The sequence below is a fragment of the Nothobranchius furzeri genome, chromosome 1 (genome assembly GCF_043380555.1).
Source record: "Nothobranchius furzeri strain GRZ-AD chromosome 1, NfurGRZ-RIMD1, whole genome shotgun sequence".
In the NCBI taxonomy this organism is placed as follows: Eukaryota; Metazoa; Chordata; class Actinopteri; order Cyprinodontiformes; family Nothobranchiidae; genus Nothobranchius; species Nothobranchius furzeri.
This window is the reverse complement of record NC_091741.1, coordinates 82,886,506-82,908,426: the sequence shown is the minus strand read 5'-3', so window position 1 is coordinate 82,908,426 and position 21,921 is coordinate 82,886,506. Positions and strand designations below refer to the sequence as shown.

General features: G+C 41.4%; 1 protein-coding gene across 5 annotated transcripts in view; it reads right to left on the bottom strand.

The window, feature by feature from the left end:
* Positions 1-535: 535 nt before the first annotated feature.
* The window catches only part of drp2 (dystrophin related protein 2), a 525,275-nt gene continuing 503,889 nt past the window's right edge, over positions 536-21,921 (bottom strand). For 3 of the 5 annotated variants that reach the window (XM_070550594.1, XM_070550593.1, XM_070550596.1), the window contains 4 exons: positions 15,487-15,633; positions 13,699-13,945; positions 4,686-4,803; positions 3,733-4,608 (listed from right to left, as the gene is read on the bottom strand). In XM_070550594.1, the coding sequence (XP_070406695.1) occupies positions 4,457-4,608; positions 4,686-4,803; positions 13,699-13,945; positions 15,487-15,633 (664 nt within the window). In that variant the 3' untranslated portion in view covers positions 3,733-4,456. The other 2 variants (XM_015949550.3, XM_070550598.1) reach the window with 2 other exon arrangements.

Here is a 21,921-nt window from a genome sequence, read left to right as displayed (position 1 = left end):
ATGTTTATGTATTTAGCAGACGCTTTTGTCCAAAGTGACTTACAAGTGATAATCGGCATGTGTGTGTATGTGTGTGTGTCTTTGTGTGTGTGTCTTTGTGCGTGTGTGTGTGTGTGTGTGTGTGTGTGTGAGAATATAAAGTTCCTAAAGCAGGATGAGGGGTTGGTTTTTACGGATCAGACCTCAGATGATGACAGATGTGTGATTCTGTGTGAATCACCATCAGCCTGATAGTGAATGATAACGTAGCTCAGACATAAAACCATTTCATGTGTTTGTGTCATTCTGCCTCCTCTAAATCATTTAAAAATAAACACAACGATAGCTGACGTGTGGGAAATGCTTCTGCTTCTTTTTCATAATTAGTCACTGCTACATCTTTTGTGTCCTCGTGAGAGCATGGAGACAACGTGTGTGATGGGTAATCATTGTTTAATGAGATGTGTAAATACCCAGAGATAAATGACTAGGAACAAACACACTGCTCTCCCTCTCTCCCACTCACTCACTCTCTCCCTCTCTCCCACTCACTCACTCTCTCTCTCTCTCTCTCTCTCTCTCTCTCTCTCTCTCTCTCTCTCTCTCTCTCTCTCTCTCTCACACACACACACACACACACACAAAGATGAGCTTCTGCTCATTGTTCTCACTTGTGAATGCTCTGAAAAGAAAAATTCTTGAGCTGTTGCTGATGCACACACATGCCTCCCCCCCCCCCAATAATAATAGTAATGATCATCAGCAGCTAAATAGCAGCAGGCTTCGGTGGACACGCAAGAGGAAAAATGGAGGGTTGTGTTTCGGAAGCAAGATGCGCTCTCACGCTTCCCTTAAGGCTATTAGCATTTGTAATATAAACGGCGCATCGCCTATCCATCTCACAGACCTGTGGAACTGCGTCCCTGTGGACAGTTGCCTAGCAACAGCATCAAAACTAACAGGCAGCAAAGTGCTGAGGAGGATGGTGTCAAATGTGAGTGCTGTGGGAGCCTGTAATGAATGCAGCGCACGGGTTTCTAAACTCATGTTTGTGGGGTCAGGGTACCTTCTACTCCGGGTTCAGGGTGAATTTCTCAGCCTGCATGTCTCCTCCTCCTCTAAAAGAATTCGAGCTTCATTGTTTTAGGTAAAGCCTGGTCCTGCGTAGAACTGTTTTTGCTGTGGCAGAAACATCAAAGAGGATCTCTCCTACCAGCCCTCAAGCTAAAAACTAAAAACTCAATCAGTATTTTTTTGTTTTATTTTTTTCTACTTTCCTTTCATGTATTTCAGTTCTATATTCCCTCCGAGCATGCCCAGCATCATGGGTTCACTCATAAGAGCCCTCTTTAACCGGTTCCAACCCATGAATGTTCAACTTTTCTGTGATCCTCACTTCACTTCTCCTGTTCTATCACGTTAATAAACCACAGACAAACAGACACACAAACATCTGATGCAACCTCCTTCTTTCTGTGTATACATGTATAAAAACAAAGTTTGGGAAAACTAACATCTCATGTGGGTCCAGTTCTGTTTTAAGGCAATATTTGTGCTACATTAATAACAGCATGCAACCTTGAGAGAAAATCCTGTCCAAGCACACATCCTTTTCTAAATTTAAGTGTAAATGATGCAAGGTCCAGAGATGATGGGCTTATAAAGACCAAGTTCACTGAGAAACCGTTTTTTACTTGTTGTTTCTCAAGGGTTCACATGCAAGCTGAAAATAGTCGTCTACCCCAATTTCCTGCATTAACCGCCGATAGGCAGAAAAATGCTCTGATTAGGAAAGCCTGACAGATCTATGTAACATTCATGGACTCACCCCTCTTGACTCACGACGGGGAGGGCTGTTGATGGTTTAGCATCCAGGACACAGCAGAGAATGTCTCGGCTAGCAGACGCTAACAGTTAGCATTAGCTACTCCACCACAAGATAGAACTACTTTGGGCTTGTGTTATTTGTCAACAGATTGACCGGGTTGTCCAGTAATCAGAAGGTTGCATGTTTGATCCCGGCTCCGGACAGGGAATTCTGCTGTTGTGTCCTTGGGCAAGACACTTAACCAACCTTGCCTGCTGGTGGTGGTCGGAGGGTCCGGTGGCGCCTGTGCTCGGCAGCCTCGCCTCTGTCAGTGCGCCCCAGGGCAGCTGTGGCTACTTCATAGCTCAACACCATCGGTGTGTGAATGTGTGTGTGTGGGAATAGATGAATGATGCACTGTAGTGTAAAGTGCTTTGGAGTCCTTACTCTGAGAGGCGCTATACAAGTGCGGGTCATTTATCATTTATAAAACATTGACATTGAAAAGCAAATGGACACAGTGGCAGAGTCACATTGCTGTTATCCAATCAGAGGAGGGATGTAAGAAAATCAGGAAATAAGACTCCAGATCCTGCCGTGTTCTGCACCCTTCTCCTCTGGCTAACATCTGGTTCCAGAAACATTAGCACCAGAGCTTTTTTCCCCCCACAAAGATTGACTCACAAGACATCCATTTACACTAGAGACCATTGCAAACGTGTATAAAAATGAGTGAACTTGGCCTTTAAAATCTACATGAAATGATGGGAACATTATGGATAATATCAGTGTTGGGCAGCCTTATGTCCGTGTGCCTTATAACCCCCCCGTGGCATCTGGGATGGGCCTTGCACAGAGAGGAAAGGGATTCAGCCTGAAGTTCCTTATGTCAATTTCTCTTCAAACAGCAGGAGAACAATGATCCAAGGGAGGAGCCCTGCATGCTGTTATTTATCGGCATACGTTTCGTCATCAAGACACAGTTCCACTCACAATACAAACTGGCTCAAACCCGACGACTTCAAATGAGAAAATAAGCGGATCTCCAGGTTTATAAACGAATAAGTGGGGTGGACGCTTTTGCAATGCAGTGCAGCACATTACTGATCATGCGGGGAGTCTCTGTGTGTGTGTGATGCAGGAAGCGTGGATTGTGAAGAGAGTGCATGTGTAGCAGCATAAATGTGTGTGTTTGTTTGTATGTGAAGGGAAGCGATGAGAGTGACAAGCGGTTTGAGAAGCGGAACACAGCGTGTGCAAACAGAGGCGCTGTGCTAGCGGGCACTTTGGCTGTTTTAAATAAATCATGGATTGAACTTATGATGTATCATTCTCACAAAATAAATAAGCCCATTTGGGTGCACTCATCTCCAATTTACAACGCCTGTCTGAAGACTCAAAAATAGCAACCATGAAAACAAGTTGAAACAAAACTCAGACAGTAAAAAATACAGGCATTTTGACACAACTAGTGACTCCCCTTTGATTCAGATTTACATTTTTCAAGTTCTTAATTTGTAATTTGTGCTCTGAACTGATATAAAGCTTCACACTTCAGAATGACTACACAGATACTGGTAAGCACAGTGTCTTGGCTGGGCTTGTTTCTCAGTCTCTGACCTTCAGCTAACAATAGTTTCCCTTTAACGCCATAAACATGGTGCCACTGGACTGGTGAAGCACAGCCTGGCCAAAAGGGCGTCAGTGTGAGCCTTTAGCGGTTTGCATTAGAAAGGCTTTTAGTGCACAGATATCTGGAGGAGGGTTAGTTCTCGGTTTTGTAGCTGCTGCTGCAGCGGTCACAGGGCCCTGGAATGTTGCCACCTGACCTCAGCTCAATCAAGCTCCTCCCTCAGCTATCAGGAAACCTTTCAGGCCGTCATTTTTTCCTCGAGTCCCACTCGAGCTCAGATGTGTGAGGTGGTTCCTAAAATTAGGGAGCAAAAGACAAAAGTTTAAAAACACATGGAATAAATGTCTGTGGCTACAATAAAATCAGACATATTACAACTATTTTTTTGAGTTCAGTTTTACGGTGGATTTAAAACATGTCCATGAAGTTGTTTGCATAAAATCTCTGTCACGTTACACAAATTCAGCTGTTTCATTCTTGACAGTTTCAGTACCTTTCAGAATGAGCTGCCTCAAGGCTTTGTTGCTTTAAGAAAACAAGCTGGAGCAGGCCACGCCCCCCCCCCCCCCCCCCACTCAGGCTTCTATAAGCTGAGATGCTCAAATATATGGGAGGGGCTCAGAGTAGAGCTGCTCCTCCTCCAGTCTGGAGAGAAGGTAGGTAGTTCTATGCAAATTTCCCAAATTGTAACATCACACATGGTCACACTGACAGAAAATAAATGGACACTGTTTACATGTCTGGAGTGTTTACAGAGGCAGTAGAAACCAACACAGCACATCAAAAAAATGCAAAAGGTGAGTTTTACATTATGTTCCCTTGAAGAAGAGTTTCATTTAGAAAAATAATTTCGTTGTTTGCAGCAAATTTCCCAGAAAACTGCATTTTAATGGCAGTGGAAGAGTTTATCTGTGACAATGATGCTCTCAGTCTTTGTGTCACTCTTATCTTCCTCCTCCTTTATGCTATGTGATCTTCCTGTCCCTTCCTCCAAACTATCGACCTGCAGCAGTACATATTTGCTCTCCTCTCCATCTCTAGAAAAACTCTGAAGTTTGGTGAGATGGAGCAGCAGAGACCCGTGCAGATGCAACAAACTCACCCGGTTCTGAGGGGAAGACGTTTCTCAGTTGCTCGATGACCTCTTGGAGCTGCAGCACCGTATCCTGCTCATGCTCCAGGTCGTCTCCTGACACAGACACAGAAGCTTTTTCCTAATTATGAGCAGAGTGGGGTGTGTAGTAAGAGTGTGTGGCTGCTGCTTACCTGCTGCTTCTGTGTCAGTTGTCTCTCTGCTAGCTGGATCCCCATGGCGACCCCCTCCAGACACAGGAGAAGACAGCGTGGACAGTTCAGATCCATTGGCCTCTAAATCATCTTTGGGCTGATTATTGGAAAAAAAAACTGATATTATCCATTCCAAATAACTGCTAAAATAATAAAATATCAAACCTATAGGAGTCATTAGATCTACAAGAGTTGCTCTGTGATGTTGAAGAGTTTTCAAATTGCATCCTTCAGCAAAATACATTTAATTTTCTCAAAAGTTATAACACAAATAAAATTACCTGGATATTTTTGCTTTGACAGACAAACCAAAAGCAGGAAAAGTGCACTGAACAGAGCATCCCATAGAACTATTGTGACAAATGCAGAGTAAAACTTTAGATCACAATCAAAGAGGATCTAATATGCAACATAGCATTGTTTTGTTTTTGTTTTCAGCAACACAGAACAGTACTCAGGAGGTGAATAATTTCAGATGTGTCTGCAGAGACGGAGGCACATTCATACATTTCAGATTACAGTTTCCACATACTTTTATTTTCTGGAGAAATGAAGCAGTGGTGCTGTTCCATGGAGAAAAAAAACTCCAACAGCCTTTTGTATGTGTTGCCGTTTCTGTTTATGCAGGAAAATAACTTGAACCTCATCTCTTCCTGAAAACTCTCTTTTCTATTCACTTTCAATTTCCAGGTCTAATTCCAAAAGAGGAAGCACACTGTCCTTTTGTGTTTCTCATCTTCATCACTCTGCTCTCTTTTTACTCGGTGACCTGAATGTTCAATTTAGTTACTCTCACTTTTAATAATTTACACCTTGTTATAAAGGTAACACAGTAAACCAGCTGCCTCCTTGTTCTTTTGTTACACCTAGACTTCTGTCTACTACACTCTTTTTACTCTTATTCCCTTGTTTATATATCATGTTTCGCTTTTTTGTTCTTGTACGAATGCCTGTGAATTACTTTTATGCTCGGTCTATGGACTGTGATACATACAAATAAAGGAAAGCGCTGAACTTATACTTTTCTCTGGCCTTTATTCAAACTGCTCTATAAGAAACTGGCAGGGAATGAATCTGATGCAGTGAAGCAGAGCTCTAAAACACAGCGGAGGCTGATGTTGAACATAGTAATCACTACAGGGATTGATCTTGTGCCAGTCACTCTGTTTCTTCATACTAGAGCTCTAATGCTCCATTTACAAATATAAATAGCTCGTGTGACCAATAATGCCAAGATGTTTAAGGCTTAACATTGTGCATTTATATAAACAGTATAATGGATGCCAAAACACAGACTCTGTTGTATTCCCTGAATTCAATTTGATGAACTGTTGACTGCTCTAAGAACAACACTTGTGCTAAAAGTAACTGTTTATTACCCGCTGGCAGACAGAAATGTTCTTGTCTGCCTTTCACGGTGCGACGGTGGCACAGGAGTTAAGTGCTCACCCCGTAATCGGAAGGTTGCAGGTTCGAGCCCCGCTCAGTCTGTCGCTGTCGTTGTGTCCTTGGGCAAGACACTTAACCCACCTTGCCTGCTGGTGGTGGTCGGAGGGACCGGTGGCGCCTGTGCTCGGCAGCCTCACCTCTGTCAGTGCGCCCCAGGGCAGCTGTGGCTACATTGTAGCTCATCACCACCAGTGTGTGAATGTGTGTGTGAATGGGTGAATGACTGATTGTGTTGTAAAGCGCCTTGGGGGGTTCCAGGACTCTAGAAGGCACTATATCAAATACAGGCCATTTACCATTTCAGCAAAAATTCTCATGAAAGACTGGATTAGATTAAGAAAATCTTGTAAGTAATCTCTAAATGTCTTCTTCCTCTGATTAACTTTTAGACTCAACCTGATTAAGATGACCACCAACAAAACGCAGTGTTGTCAACAACCCTACTAGAGCTAATGGATTACATGGCGTCTTTCAGTGTCATGACATAATACATAATATTTATTTTCATGACCGAAACAACTCTAACCCCAACATTCCTCTCTATGATGGCTAATAAATCCTTTATAGTGAGCCAAATTTATTCACCAATGTACTTGTTCTAGAATTCCTATACAAAACATTTTAGACAAAGTAACAACCATGTAGGCAAAAGGGCTATTTGGAAAAATCAAGATTTTGCATATATATTTATATATAATGGGGGGATAGTGGGCAGCAGAGGGCAACAACGTCCTCTGCTAACCACGGATAAATGAAGCAGGAAGTGACGCCACCATCAGCGTCACCTCTGAGGATGTTTTGCAGTCGGCAAACTAAACATTAGCAAGGTAAAGAGAAACCTTTCCTGTGTTTTAAAATGAAGCAAAAATGGAATTAGAAACTAGACACAGCAAGAACACACCAAAGATGTTTAAAGAAAATACGGACAACAAGGAACAAAGGACTTCCGCCGTTTGGAACGTTTACATCTAAAACGCGCACGTCTAAGGAACCACCTTCGTTTCAATGTAAGATGCCGGGACGAAAACATCACACCAACAAGCCTACAGCTGAAAACACCGATCTGGACCAAGACAGCACAGAACATAATGGAAAGAACTCTAAAAGCACTACTCAAACAAAGGATAAGAAACGTCGCAACCAAACAGAAGCAAGTGGAAAACAAACTGGAAAGAAGACACCTGGACTTAAAAAGGAATTACAAACTTGATAAAAAACAGAGGAACAAACTAAAAGACACGTGATGGAACAACAGGAAAAATAATTCACAAAAGTAAAAGAAAGACACATAAAGAAGTTAAACAAACTCATCAACAAGAAAAAGAGAAAAGAAATACAAGATAACACCACACAAAGCTCATGGGTATGTAACATTTCACAATACGAACTAACAGAAGCAGAAGAAAGCATATTAAAAAAAGGTTTAAACTTTGCAGTAACACCAAAGAAAATACCATATGAAGGATTTATTGTAGCAACAGAACTGGCATGTCAACAAGGCAAAAGAAATCAGCTAAATCATCAGCCCGCTATTAGGTTACACAGATCAACACTGCAGAAATAGTATAGAATTGGCAAAAGAACTAAAAAAGATTACAATAAAAGATAACGACATACTCATCTCGCATGACGTCACATTCCTATTCACAAAAACACCAACCCAAAAAAACCATAGACATAGTAGTTAACAGATTCAGACAGGACAAGACTTTACCCAAAGAACAAACCTCACAGCAGATGACATAGCTCAACTGATAGGACTGGTAGCTAACTCCACTTACTTCACGTACAATAACACAATATACAAACAACTTGAAGGCTTCGCCATGGGTAACCCGTTATCAGCCACCCTGTGTGAGTTTTTCATGGAAGACATAGACCATGAGACCATACCCCCCCCCCCCCCCCCCCAACTGCAAAATAAAACAATGGAAACACTACGAAGACGACATACTGGAAATCATACCAAAAGGACAAACAGAAACACTAACACAACACTTGAATAACATTGACAGCACAGGCAACATAAAGTTCACTTATGAGTCAGAAACAGAAGGCAGCATAGCATTTATGGACATGAAAATAACCAGGCAGACCGACGGGACCCTAAACATAAACACATATAGGAAACCAACACACACAGACCAGTATCTATTACGGACATCAGAACACTCCACCATACACAAAATGTCAGTAATCAGAACATTATATCACCGAGCAAACATGATAATAGAAGAAAGAGACCGTAAACAAGAGAACAAACACATACAACACGCTTTAAAGACCTGCGGATACCCGACATGGGCAATAAACGAAGGAAAACAACAAACAGCAGAAAGAAAAGAACAAACAAAGAACCAGAAACCCAGAAAGACAAGAACCAAAACCAGTGATAACCCTACCATACATCAAAGGCATAACAGAAAAAATAAGAGCAACAACGAAAAAACACAACATAAACACACCAACAAAACAATACACAACAGTTAGAAACAGACTAGTACACCCAAAAGACAAGATACCAGCTGGACATAAATGTGGAGTTGTTTACGAAATCCAATGCAAACTCTGCAATAGAACATACATAGGAGAAACCGGACACCAACTCAACACACGAACAATAGAACATAGAAAGGAGTGTGAGAAAGAAACAAGTCAAAGACACACAAGAGCAGCAAAACAAGAAGCAGAAAGCACAATAAAGAAGTCAGCGTAACAGATCGCTGCACAAGAGAAAACCATATAATGGACTGGGACAACACAAGAATCATAAACACCGAACTACAGAAATACAAAAGATGGATAAAAGAAGCTATAGAGATAAGGAGACGTGGATGTGGGACCATGAACAGAGACGATGGGGTGTACACATTGGATTGTGCATGGGACTGCATCATCAGAGAGAGGAGAGTGGGCAGCAGAGGGTGACAATGTCCTCTGCTGCCCGCGGATAAACGGAGTAGGAAGTGACGCCACCATCAGCATCAGCTCTGAGGATGTTTTGCAGTCGGCAAACGATATGTTAGCAAGGTAAAGAGAAACCTTTCTTGTTTTTTAAAATGAACCAAAAATGGAATTGGTCTCATCCTTCCAAGCTCAGGTCCTCTATCAGAGGCCTGGGAGCTTGAGGGTTCTGCAGTGTCTTAGCTGTTCCTAAAACTGCACTTTTCTGGACTGAGATGTCTGATGTTTTTCCTGGGATCTGCTTTAGCCACTCCTCCAGTCGGGGGTTACTGCCCCGAGTGTCCCGATGACCACGGGTAGCTACCACAGATGTCTTCACTCTCAGGCTTTCTCGTTCTTCTTTGAGGCTCTGGTACTTCTCTAGCTTCTCACGTTCCTTTTTTCTGATGTTACCATCACTTGGTATTGCTACATCAACCACAGCAGCTGTCTTCTGTTGTTTGTCCACCACCATGATGTCTGGTTGGTTCGCCATCACCATTTTGTCAGTCTGGATCTGGACATCATCGAGGTTACCATTTGCTTTTGGGATACCAAGATACTTGTAACTGTCCTCAATGTCTGCAATTACTCCTTCTGGGAGGGAGACCCCTTCTGTGTGGACTACCTTTTCTTTCTTTTTCATCATCCGACCACACTTCTCAAGTCCAAACAGTGGCAGATTTGGCAATTTGGGGGCCCAAGGCAAACAGTCATGGGGCCCTTTACACTAAATTTTCGACAATCTTACCTTCAACTGGATTTAACTTCTTCTTCCCACTCTTGGAGGGTGCAGATGCTTTTTTCCTCCTCTCCTCCATATCTTATCCTCAAGGCCCTTTGTCTGTCTCTGTGTGCTGGGTCCACAGCTGCTTCTGTATTTTTTCTGGAAACTGGAAACTGAAATCACTAAAATGGACCTCGTCAGTTGGTCTCTCAACGCGATTGATAAAATTTTTTCAACGATGAGAACGGGAGAAGGGGCTCCCAGATGCCCCTCTGGGACAGACCCAGTTGGACATTCATGGACTCCTGGAAACAGTGGAACTTGATTTGTTTATCTCAGCTGTCTGTGGAGGACTCTGAAGACGTGTGGATATTCGTGGTGTTGGTGTCAGGTTTCTTGCTCATTGGCTTGGAGACTTCCTGGCTTACCGGAAAATTAACGAGCTGTCGAGGAATATTGGCCTGCTCCCGGAGCTCAGAGATGGTTTGCACCGTGCTGTGAATTCACAGACTCATAATTATTGAGATGAATCGTAAGCTTGGAACTTTGGCTGAGATTCATTCACTGGCACAAAAGATTGATGCCATCAAGGATAGAGTGGACGAATTAGCACGGATTGGGATAGATTAATGTCCATTATTGGGATTTTGAGAGGTTGAGGACCAAGGAACTTTAAGACAGAGAGGAAATTATCTCTGTCTGGCTCCAACGAAAACTCCCCCCTCAGAAGATATGTGGAATGTGCCATCGCTATGGCAACTCAATTCTATCTCCTATCCCAGCCTGGGCGGGACTGCAGGAAGGCCGCCAAATCGTTCCAGGGTCACTGCAACCCTCCAACTCTAAATGCTCCTCCTACTGTTCAGACTGAGGTGACATGCGCTGCTTGTAGTGGCTGCAGGAACCGAAATGTGGATAGTTCCAAACCCACCACCCCACCTAGTGGACACTTATGTTGTGTGATGTCTGAAGTCTGTTGCATATCTGTCTGAGGTGTTTTTTTGCAGAGCAAAACTGCCCTCCTGGTGGAGGTTAACTCTGAAGTGCCTTTTTTTCCCTCCACCTTAACCAATCCTCATGTAACCCTCTGATCTCTATTAAGGTAGCGCGACTCAGGGTTGCGAATGACCACAGTCACCAATTCTTGTCATGTGTCTTGCCCATGTATGTCTGATCTCTGAATTGTGTGTACTGAAACTCTAATTTCCCTCTGGGATTAATAAAGTATCTTTGAATTGAATTGAATTGAATTTGCGAAACTCTCCCCTCTTCTGACATGAATTATTTTCCCTTTTTATTAGTCCTCCTCTTTTTTCCTGTACTTACCTCCCTTTGAGCGCTTTCAATATTTGCTCTGCTTTCTTTTTCCTGTCAGTGCTCCTGTGCTTTTGCCTTTGTTATTTTTTTTTCTATTTTCCATTTTGGTCTATGTTTTCCTCCCTTTAAACACTTTCCACGGTCTTTCCTTTCTGCTTCCTTTTGAGGTTTACATCGAAAAACGACGTCACTTTCAAAAGTGAAGATAAAAGCTTTTATGAAGCATGCTGCTTCGTTCTCTTATTGGAGCCACTAGGATAACTCCATGTCATGCTTAATGTATTGACTATCGCTTTGAGTTTGTTACGAACGCTTCCGCCTCTCTTCTTCTTCTTCTTACTTGTGGTCTTATGGCACTTGGCAAACAACAATTTGGTGCATTACCGCCACCAACTGGATTGGAGTGGAATGACTACCAATCACTTCCTGTTTTTGCATCGCCGTCTTAATAACCCTCTTACGACCATAAATATAACAGGGCTGCCTGGTATTTTTTTAATCTTATGGCTGTAAAATTGTAATAAAAAGTGCAAAGTGTGTGTAACTCTTCTCCTTTTTTCAGAACAACCTCAGCTTTCAGTGTATGGTTTGTATTTAGAATTTATTTCTATTAAAGCCTTTAAAAAATCAGCTTAAAGGTGAAAAAAGCAAAAAACGAATTTGAATTTTTTACATTTATTACTGAACTGGAACTTCTAAATTACTGGGCAAACAATTTGGAAAGAACACTTTAAACTTTGAACTGTAATGAATCTATTCTTAAAAAAGTTTGAACCTTGGTATCTTTTTTAGCAGTTTTAAGACCATTTAGTTTTGTAAACTTTCAGACATTTTTATTTGATGTGGTAGACCTTGAAGCAGTTTCTCTTCAGCTGCAGGCAGAGCGCACCTCACACTGCCATGGGGTGCTTCTCTGGCACACCGTGCACTGCTATACCCAAAACTTTTGTTTTAGCAAAAATAATTATTTATTGTAAAAAGATAAATAATGCTGGAATGAAGCTGAATCTTACAATTGGCAAATAGTTGAGGGTTGTTCAAATAAAAATAAAAAAATTAAGACTGAACAAACATTCATATCCTGGTTCACTGGAGATCTGTCCTTCTTCGTGGTCACTGTCTTCAGATATAAGCCTTCTGGGACACTTAATAGATCGTGTTGATTTTCATTGAGTCATTTCCATAATTTCATGCTGGCTTTTTACACTGATTAGCTTCCCCGTTCCGTTATCCGCTTTCACCGCGGCGCTGTGCTCCGTTTCAATCAGGCTGTACAGCAGGATTTCCCCTTGTCGCAATATTTTCCATGACTCTGATGGCTTCATGCTATAGATCGTTGGAAAGCTGCTTTTATGTGCTTTTAGGAACCGTTGGAAGTTTTTGAATCTGATCAGCCATTCAAAAGTTATAAAATGAAGCATTTTGGATGACAAACTCAGCACATCTCTAAATCTGTGTTGTGATTCGTTGTGCTCAAAACAGGGAATGACGGTGGCTATCATAATGTCTTGTATATGCACGGAAAGCCCCAATTTTAATATTTTCAGCACTTTTGGAATTTTAATGATATCTTGAACGGTTCAGGAATCATGACAATGAGAAGTGCGCACGTCCAATCCCGTCGGCAGGTTGGTAATAAGAATATTGTGGCATTAACAGAGGGGTGTCGGCGGTCAGGGCTAGGGGGCCTCCCAACACAAGGGGGCCCCAGGTGGCCGCCGACCTATGCCTAATGATAAAACCGCCACTGAGTCCAATTGACATTTCGATATCAGTGCTGTAGATCTTGGTGGTGTGGATCAGTGAGCCAATGTCTTGCTCACTCTTGGTGTACAGCTCCATAGGAGGTAGCTGATTGTGTTTTCATTCTTGAGTCAGTATCCATAGCCAGTCTTGTTGATTACTTGGCTGAGGGAGTTCAGACCTATGCAGAACAGCAGTGGGGACATGGCATCTCCTTGGTATATGCCACGTTTGATGGAGACTTGTGCAATTGGCCTCAAGGGTGGTTTTCCTCAGCCCCAATGAAGGCTCTCAGAGCCTTGTTGATGTTGTACAGCTCCAAGCATTCAATGATCCATGAGTGCAGTATTGAGTTATATGCTTTCTTGTAATCAGTGCAGGCCGTACACAGGTTGGTGTGTGTCGGGCTTTGCAGTCTTGGGCGACTGTTCGTCTATCGGCAGTTGGTGTTAGGATAGAATGGATATATATAAATATATATGAACAGATTTGTCTCCCATCCTTTATTGATGCATAATAAACACTTTTTGATATTTATTATAATATGTATTTATTATAACTTATTATTAATGACATATCACAAGAATTTAATGACTATTTTTAAAATTCCTGTAAAATAAAATATCATTCTGTCAAAAATAATTAGAAAAAAAATCTATATTTAAAAAACTGCTTGTCCTTTTTGTTTGAATGTTAGAGCAGAAATTAAATAATAAGAAAAAAACACAAGACTAAACATTCATTACAATTTTTGCAGCAAATGAATCATGGATGTGTCTACTATCTGTTCAGAGCAGCTCATCTCTGCTGTACCTGTAGCAGCAGCTCCCTGAGCCTGCGCAGCTGGGACTCCAGCTGTTTGTTGTGGTCCTCTAGGATCTGCATGCGGGTCTCCAGGCGGGTTTTGTGTTGACGGAGGACTCGCGCCTCAGCCAGGAGCTCCTCATCCTGCGTCCCTCCTGCTGTGGGTGACCCCGGCTCTCCAGCCTCCGTCAGCATGGGCACTGACGCCGCCTCCTCGTGTTTCCACTTGAGCCTCCTGTATTCGCTCTGGAGCACCCTGAGGTCCCATCATGGAGGGCAGGTGAACAAAATCAGGTAATTGATGCGTGATGCAAAACATCCACACAACTAGAAGTATTTATCCAGGTCAGCCAGACACAATAAAAACAATCTAATTGATGTAAACATAAAATCACACCCTGCACACTGATTTCTAGTTAGAACGGTTTGTTTCTAACTGAAAACCAGTAGAGTTGTGAAAAAAAAACATGGAGGCTCAGAAATTATAAAAACGTTTTGAAGAATACTGTGAAATGACTCTGCTCCCACACCGCAGCAGCTGGTTTCCTGGGTCCTCAGATGTTTTCAGTGATGTTAAGAGTTAAGGTGATGCAACACAGTGGTAAACCTTTGCTGTCCAACATACTCACATGAGATTCAAAATGAGTCTGAGTCCAAGAAAAACCAAACAAAACAATAAAACTTCTCAAATGCTGCTGTTTGAAACATAAGTTATATTAAATGAAAAATTTGGATTATGCAAACTCATAAACTAAACAGAAAATAAACATTTTAGTTGTACAAAGATAAAGAAATAAGCTTACTTTTTCTAAACAAATTAATAAAATAACTGCTTCTTAAAATCTAATTTATTCCTGCAAAAAGTAAAAAAATAAATAAAAAAAAGAGTTCAGACTGGGTTCCCAAAATCGAGTGAGATTATGAATATCCACTTGAAAGGCTCAGAAAATAGTTTTCCGAGTGTGTTTTGTTTTAAAATCTGATTTATTGTTGATGCCACATAAATACATAACAAGACACTTTGTGCAAAAACTAAATAAGGTTAAGCCTCCATTGCCCCAAAGGCCCACGAGTGTGTGTGGCAGTGTTTTGCTGTGGGTTTGGAAAAGGTCACTGACATAAATGGGCCGAGAAAATTATTCATATGAATCATTCGCATAAAGGATGCCTCTGGTGACAAATTAAGGGATAGAGGATAAAACGAATTAGCTTCATTTATGAAAAATGGCTGAACCTGAAGGAAATAAATTCAAATTAAAACATTCATATCTTGAGTTTCAGACATGCTTTTCACACCAGTCAGTTCATAATGAGCTTTTCCCCTCCCTCCCTCGACTGTTGGGCACAAGCTGTCAAACTGAAGCAAGATTTACAAGCAGTTTCATGTTATCACAGTATTTTACACACTTAGCTGTCAGCTATGAATTCAGAGAGTGTTTCTTATGTCCTGAGGCTGTTCAAAAGGATGCAGAGCTGCAGAGTGTTTACTCTCAGCAGGAGACTTTTTAAATGGCAGGCTCTCTGAAAATAGTGCAAAAGCTCCAAATAAACTCCTACATGTTTGTGTTGGTATGGATCACTAAATAAAGTTAACGTATATCTATATCTAACCTCCTGTCAATTGTACAAACAAACAAACAAACAAGCACAGCTGCTTAAGATTTTTGAGTTAGATGTTACCCTTTCATCCGTTTTTAGCTCATTACAACTCAAGTGAGCAAAATATGTTTTTTGTTTATTTTGCATGACAACAAAGATTTGAGCTGGTAAACAGAATGAAAATGTCTGAATACAAACCTGTTCTCGTTCTCCAGCCGGGCCAGGGTGCACTGGAGCTGCTCCTTGTCCTGATGCTCCAGGTGGGCCAGCATCATGTGCTGCCCGCAGGGTGAATCGTGGTCCAGGGCGGGGCTGGAGTGACGCAGGAGGTACTGATCTTCATCCCTGAGTCCCCCACACAGGAGACAACACACTGAGCCCCTAGCACAGCACACAGCCACCAGCAGCACAAAGCAGAGCCAACAGCAGAGCAAAGCCAAAGCAAGGCAAGCGAGACGAGGACGGGCTCCACAAAATGACACAGTCAAACAAAATGGGACACAGTCACACAGAGCCAGGTTCACAGCCCAAACACTAAATACCAAATTCTACTAAACAAACTCAGCTCAGCAGACCATTAAACCGCCAGTGTTTAATAAAAACCGAGGATGCAATACTAATGTAAACAGCCCAAAATAATAAAAACATCACCCTGACATTGGGATAAAAACACAAATCTCTAATAGGAGACCTCAGGCTGCTAAACCACAAACAGAACTGTAAATTTCCGGTGATCACTCTATTAGAAAGATGGTTATTGCTGAGCTCATGTGTGGTAATAATGATTGTGCCTGCACTGGAAAACATATAAAAAGTTATAGGGCTTTGAATTTCAATACCAGATTTTACGCCTCGTGGATATTTATGGGTGCAGGCATAAACATCTCCAGATGCAGCTTTATTCACATAATAAAAGACCTATTAAAGGAGTTTTCTCACTTTTCTCCAACTAATGCAACATGTGACTCACAACACGTTCTACCATCAAAAGTTGAATTTAGTAGCATAAATTTGTTGGCTCATCCTTCGATTTTAATACATATTTAATTAGTCCATCTCTCCGAGCTACAGCTGCATAACAACGTCTGTTCAGAGTTTCTGTTGAGTGGGAGGAGGTGGTTATGGTCTCTTGAATGAATAAAGGATCATTTAAAGAATAAGAAACTATGACTTTAAAATGCTAAAGTAAAGACAGCTTAAATATCAGAGAAACTAACATCTGTGAGATGATTTTAAACATTAATATTTACTGAAATGCGTAAATAGGCTTTTGCAGAAGAGTTTCTAAAACTTCTGGAAGCAATTGTGGGTGTTTGGAGTTGCAGCGCTGTGCTCTCATGTTTTCTGAAATATAAATATAATTAAAAAATTAATAAATAGAAACAAATTAGTTTCTGAGTATAACATGTGAGGAAATTTTAGGAGTTTGTGACTAAATAAAAACAATTGTAACAGGTTTAGGGATAAGGAAAATGATCTCTCATTTGTGTTGCTTTTCTTCTGAGGAGCCTTTTCGTATCAATCATATTACATGAAGTTAATTATTATTATTATGTAGTTCTGGGCTGTCTGCTCTGTATAACTCAATGATTAGAAATCTGGGGACACACTAGAACCTAAACTCAATCTTTGTTTGATTTACATACAGTGGGGCAAAAAAGTATTTAGTCAGCCACCGATTGTGCAAGTTCTCCGACTTAAAATGATGACAGAGGTCAGTAATTTACATCATAGGTACACATCATCTGTGAGAGACAGAATGTGAAAAATAATCCATGAATTCACATGGCAGGATTTTTAAAGAATTTATTTGTAAATCAGGGAGGAAAATAAGTATTTGGTCAATAACAAAAATTCAACTCAATACTTTGTAACATAACCTTTGTTGGCAATAACAGAGGTCAAACGATTACTGTAGGTCTTTACCACGTTTGCACACACAGTAGCTGGTATTTTGGCCCATTCCTCCATGCAGATCTTCTCGAGAGCAGTGATGTTTTGGGGCTGTCGACGAGCAACACGGACTTTCAACTCCCTCCACAGATTTTCTATGGGGTTGAGGTCTGGAGACTGGCTAGGCCACTCCAGGACTTTCAAATGCTTCTTACGGAGCCACTCCTTTGTTGCCCGGGCGGAGTGTTTGGGATCATTGTCGTGTTGGAAGACCCAGCCACGTTTCATCTTCAAAGCTCTCACTGATAGAAGGAGGTTTTGGCTCAGAATCTCACGATACATGGCCCCATTCATTCTTTCCTTAACACGGATCAGTCGTCCTGTCTCCTTAGCAGAAAAACAGCCCCAAAGCATGATGTTCCCACCCCCATGCTTCACAGTAGGTATGGTGTTCTTGGGATGCAGCTCAGTATTCTTCTTCCTCCAAACACGATGAGTTGAGTTTATACCAAAAAGTTCTACTTTGGTTTCATCTGACCACATGACATTCTCCCAATCCTCTGCTGTATCATCCATGTGCTCTCTGGCAAACTTCAGACGGGCCTGGACATGCACTGGCTTCAGCAGTGGAACACGTCTGGCACTGCAGGATTTGATTCCCTGCCGTTGTAGTGTGTTACTGATGGTGACCTTTGTTACTGTGGTCCCAGCTCTCTGCAGGTCATTCACCAGGTCCCCCGTGTGGTTCTGGGATTCTTGCTCACCGTTCTCATGATCATTTTAACCCCACGGGATGAGATCTTGTGTGGAGCCCCAGATCGAGGGAGATTATCAGTGGTCTTGTATGTCTTCCATTTTCTGATAATTGCTCCCACAGTTGATTTTTTCACACCAAGCTGCTTGCCTATTGTAGATTCACTCATCCCAGTCTGGTGCAGGTCTACAATTCTTTTCCTGGTGTCCTTCGAAAGCTCTTTGGTCTTGGCCATAGTGGAGTTTGGAGTCTGACTGTTTGAGGCTGTGGACAGGTGTCTTTTATACAGATAATGAGTTCAAACAGGTGCCGTTAATACAGGTAACGAGTGGAGGACAGAAAAGCTTCTTAAAGAAGACGTTACAGGTCTGTGAGAGCCAGAGATTTTCCTTGTTTGAAGTGACCAAATACTTATTTTCCCCCCTGATTTACAAATAAAATCTTTAAAAATCCTGCCATGTGAATTCATGGATTTCTTTCCACATTCTGTCTCTCACAGTTGAAGTGTACCTATGATGAAAATTACTGACCTCTGTCATCATTTTAAGTGGGAGAACTTGCACAATCGATGGCTGACTAAATACTTTTTTGCCCCACTGTAAATGAGCTTTGAGAATCATTAATGACAGTCACTATAAAGATCCCTCCAACTCATTATTTATCAAACATAAAGTATCGAAATGTTGTGATTTAGTTGATTTTAAAATATTGCAAACAATGTTTATGTTTATGTTTATTCATTCAGCAGACGCTTTTATCCAAAGTGACTTACAATTTATAACCTATAGGGCATGTTGTGATCTGTGGGGGAAACCGGAGTACCCGGAGGAAACCCACGCATGCATGGGGAGAACACGCAACTCCACGCAGAAAGTCCGCAGCCGAGCGGAGTTTCGAACCTGCAACCTTTGTGCTGCGAGGCAACAGTGCTAACCACTGCGCCACCATGCAGCCAATGAACAACGCTAATAAAAGACAGAAGTCAGAAATCTTGGTGTCATAATTGATTCAGACCTGAGCTTCACTGGTCACATTAGGGCTATAAATAGATCAGCGTTTTATCATCTGCATTGAATAGCACGACTCAGGGGTCTCATGTCCAGACGAGACCTAGAGAAACTCATTCATGTGTTCATTTCCAGCAGGCTGGACTATTGCAATGGTCGTTTGACTGGTCTTCCCCAAAAAGCTGTGAAGCAACTGCAGCTCATTCAGAATGCTGCTGCTAGAGTCTTTACAAGAACCAAGAGAACCAAGCACATCACTCCTGTTCTTAAATCTCTACACTTGCTACCAGTAAACTACAAAATCCATTTTCATTTAAATTCATTTCAAAACTTTATTAAACAGAAAAAGATTAAAAACAATCGGGCCTGACTCAGTTTAAAACGTTGTTTTTTTTTAGCAGGCTCCTGTTCTGCAGAACATCAAACTGCAACCTCACAAGCATACATACAAAAACAGCACAAAGCAATCATACAAACACTCATGATCCAAAAAAGGCAGAAAGTTGTAACTCCTCATCTCGTCTGGACCTTCAACAGTGTTTACAGGAGAAACAGTCCAACAGATGAGAGATGAATTTCCTTTTGAATTGAGGTAATGTTGGCGCTGTCCTTATGTCATGTGGAGTTTCATTCCAAACTTTAGTCCACGCATAAAAGAACGACCTCTGGTCGTAAGAATTTCTAACGGCAGATAGCGGCAAAAGTTCACTAGTGGCGGACCTAGTAACTCGCACAGAACTTAAACTGCGCCTAGGAATCAATGCCTTTAGGTCCGATGAAGTATGACCGTTTAGGATTTGATAGTAGAATTTAATTCCCTGACATTTTATGAAATCCTGAAATGTCATGGCTTTAGCCTGTATTAGAACCAAACGGGGTCCGGGGTCCGGGGTCCGGCTTGGCAACCCGGCATGAATCTTGTAAGTTTTTCAAAGTACTTCTACTAGTTTATAAATCACTCAATGCCATGGGACCAGAATACATGTCGGATCTCCTTCAGGTATCTACGCCCAGCAGAGCTCTGAGATCCTTAGGAAGCAGTCAGCTGGAAGAACCTCGGGTCAGAACCAAACAGGGTGAAGCTGCTTTTAGCTACTACGCTGCTCACAGATGGACTCAGCTTCATTATGACCTCAAACATGCCCCAACTCTAACTTTTTAGTCAAAATTGAAAACCTTCATGTATTCATTAGCCTGTGAATGATTGTTTCTTGTGCTGCACCTTCTGCACTATAACTGCTCCCCCTTTAATTTAGTATTTTATCTCATTCATACATCTAATTTTACTTCTGCATTTAAATTTTTGATTTTAAAATCTGCAGTTTTATGTTGTCATGTTGATTTTAACGTTTTATGGTCTTGCTGATCTTGAACCTGGAAAGCACACTGAATTGCTTCTGTGTATGAAATGCGCTGAACAAACAAAGCTGCCTTGCTTGTCCAACAAATATTCAGACAATGTTCGCGAAAAGAGTTGGACATTGTAATCGGAAAGAAGTACAATGTCTTAAAATAACCCTACATTTAGAACAAAAAAGTGTACGGTCACTCATTATACTCATAAATTGTATTAATTATGAAAGTGTCATAGTTAGAAAATCTAATCGGGAAGTTGATAAAATGAATGTGTTTAAGTTTGAAACTATGGGAATGTAATGATGCCCATTTTGGTTTGTATAAAAGGGCAGGCAGTACAATATATCTTCTTCTTTCTGATCACTTTCATTCAAGTTGTTCAGTGTTGATATGCAAATTCCATCAAATTATTTATGTTTTTCTTTTAAATGACTAAACAAGTCCTGAAATATATAGGGATCTCTGTATGCAGATCAATGCCTCACTCTCCTCAGAGATGTTGTTGATTAGAAGTTGACATCCCACTGTTGAAGGAGTTCAAGTGAGACTCAGAGCGGGGATGTTCCTTTTAGAGTTGACAGCTTAGACCTTCTCCTCTGTTTTTCCCTTTACTCCTCATTATAAAAACATCTATAAAGAGAACCCACACAATTAAACATTAAAGTAAACTGCAAACAAATGAAAACATTATAGGACACTCAGCTCTGAGAAGATTTTGCACAAATAATGCAATTTGTTTGTAACTATACGCCCCGTGTGACTCATCCACTTAAAAAGCTTTTATCAAAGGTGTCATAAGCACCATTTTAGAGTGATTTCAACCGAAAATCCTCAGATTATCCTGCACTCTTCTGTCTCTGTTTGCAGCTAGGTGAAATTTCAGCTTTAGTTTTGTTCCAATAACATGTTTTCACGTGCAATTGAACATTTGTGATCTGTACATGAAGGATTATCTGCAGAATAATTTTGCAACTATCACTGGAGCAGGCAAAAAAACTGACGGATGTTTGTGCGATAATTAAGACAATTTTTAGAGCAAAATTCAAAACATGCTACAGTATTTTGGGAACATTTTGACAATTCATTCATTCAGTGAGTTAGCTTCAATCATTTCCAGGTCTGTTGCCTGTCAGTCAGTCTGGCGAACTCAGAGTGATATACAAAGGAAGAGGTTGAGGGGTATGCATGTAGACAGCATGGTTCGGGACAGAAAACAGTGTGATAGAAACAAAAACAGCAGCTGGAGGCACGGATAGCTCAGCGGCATGCAGGAGAGAAAGCATGGAGGCAATAGAGACACTGAGAGACATCTGAAGACAAAGAACGAGACCACGAGAACAGAAAGCTATGCCGCTATACTGGGACGTCATGCATGCAAACACACTGTCGGGAGGGTAATTCTACATAGACAAACTTGCGAATGCCTTGAGACACTTTCTGTGACATCGCTCCATCAGCAGCAGATGAAACGGCTCAGTAAAAAAGAATTAATTTTTTGCTTCTAAGTTTTGTTACAGCCTAAAAACAGATTCTTGATGTGGTGTCAGTCGCACCCTGCCCCACAGATAAAACTCATCTGAAATGAAATAATGAACACAGTTCACCCAGTGAGACAGACACCTG